The sequence below is a fragment of the Nanorana parkeri genome, unplaced genomic scaffold (assembly GCF_000935625.1).
Source record: "Nanorana parkeri isolate BGI_ZX_2015 unplaced genomic scaffold, ASM93562v1 scaffold4211, whole genome shotgun sequence".
Taxonomy (NCBI): Eukaryota; Metazoa; Chordata; class Amphibia; order Anura; family Dicroglossidae; genus Nanorana; species Nanorana parkeri.
The window spans coordinates 7888-8814 of record NW_017310478.1 but is presented as its reverse complement, the minus strand read 5'-3'; the positions used below and the strand labels follow the sequence as shown (position 1 = coordinate 8814).

The 927-nt window shown below is 54.4% G+C and overlaps 1 protein-coding gene across 1 annotated transcript in view; it reads right to left on the bottom strand.

Annotated features, from left to right (window-relative positions):
- LOC108803791 (fatty-acid amide hydrolase 1-like) overlaps positions 1-927 on the bottom strand; it is a 14339-nt gene that overhangs the window by 5992 nt on the left and 7420 nt on the right. The window contains exon 7 of the mRNA XM_018575591.1: positions 555-654. Coding sequence (XP_018431093.1) covers positions 555-654 — 100 coding nt within the window. The remainder of the gene's footprint in view (positions 1-554; positions 655-927) is intronic.

The window sequence follows — 927 nt, the reverse complement described above, 5'->3', positions numbered from 1 at the left end:
CTCTGCAACGGGGTCCACACTCTGCAACGGGGTCCACACTCGGCAACGGGGTCCAGACCGGAGAGCAGATTATGTTGTATTACCTCCACTGCTTGTCTCCGCCCCTAATTCATCCCAAAGGTGTTCTATGGGGTTGAGGTCAGGACTCTTTAGGAGCCGGAAAATGTCACAGGTCACCTCAATCCAATGATTTGGAGGGGGAGGGGCCAATACTTTTGGTAATATAGTGTATCTCTGGGGCCCCTCATAGAACCGGTTCCCCTCTCCACAATCACCGCTCATACATTTCCCCAGACGGGTGCCATGGCAGGTTTTGGGCAGCTCTTCGGGGGTGGAGCTTCATGGCACAAGGAGCCACTTGTTGTCTCTCATGTGCAGCTCTGCCGTGGCAGCCGGGGCCGGAGGGAAATGACATGAGCAGGACATTAGGGAACACGTCATCCCTATCCTTGGCTTAGTCATCATCATCAACATGAGGAGCTGCCGGAGGACTCTGCATAGTAACAGCGAGAGAATGGAGACAACCTGCAGCTCCTCATTGGCTGTCGGCTCACCAATGGACGAAGGATGAAGGACAGAATCTTCTTCACTCCTCCCGGAATCTTACACAGAAGGAACATGTCCTGGAGGTGGGAGTCCACCGGACTGTTATTACTGGTGAGAGACAAAACATGGACTGAACACGCGTGTGACCACCACGGAATCACTTCCATCCAACACGACCTCACATGACCTACAAGAGATAGAGTACCAACCCCCAAACCCACCACAACACGCAACCTACCTCTCCCGATACCCAACACGTCCAATCTTCCCACCCCGTTACCCAACACGTCCAACCTTCCCACCCCGATACCCAACCCATCCAACCTACCAACCCCGATACCCAACACGTCCAACCTACCCACCCCGATACCCACCCCATCC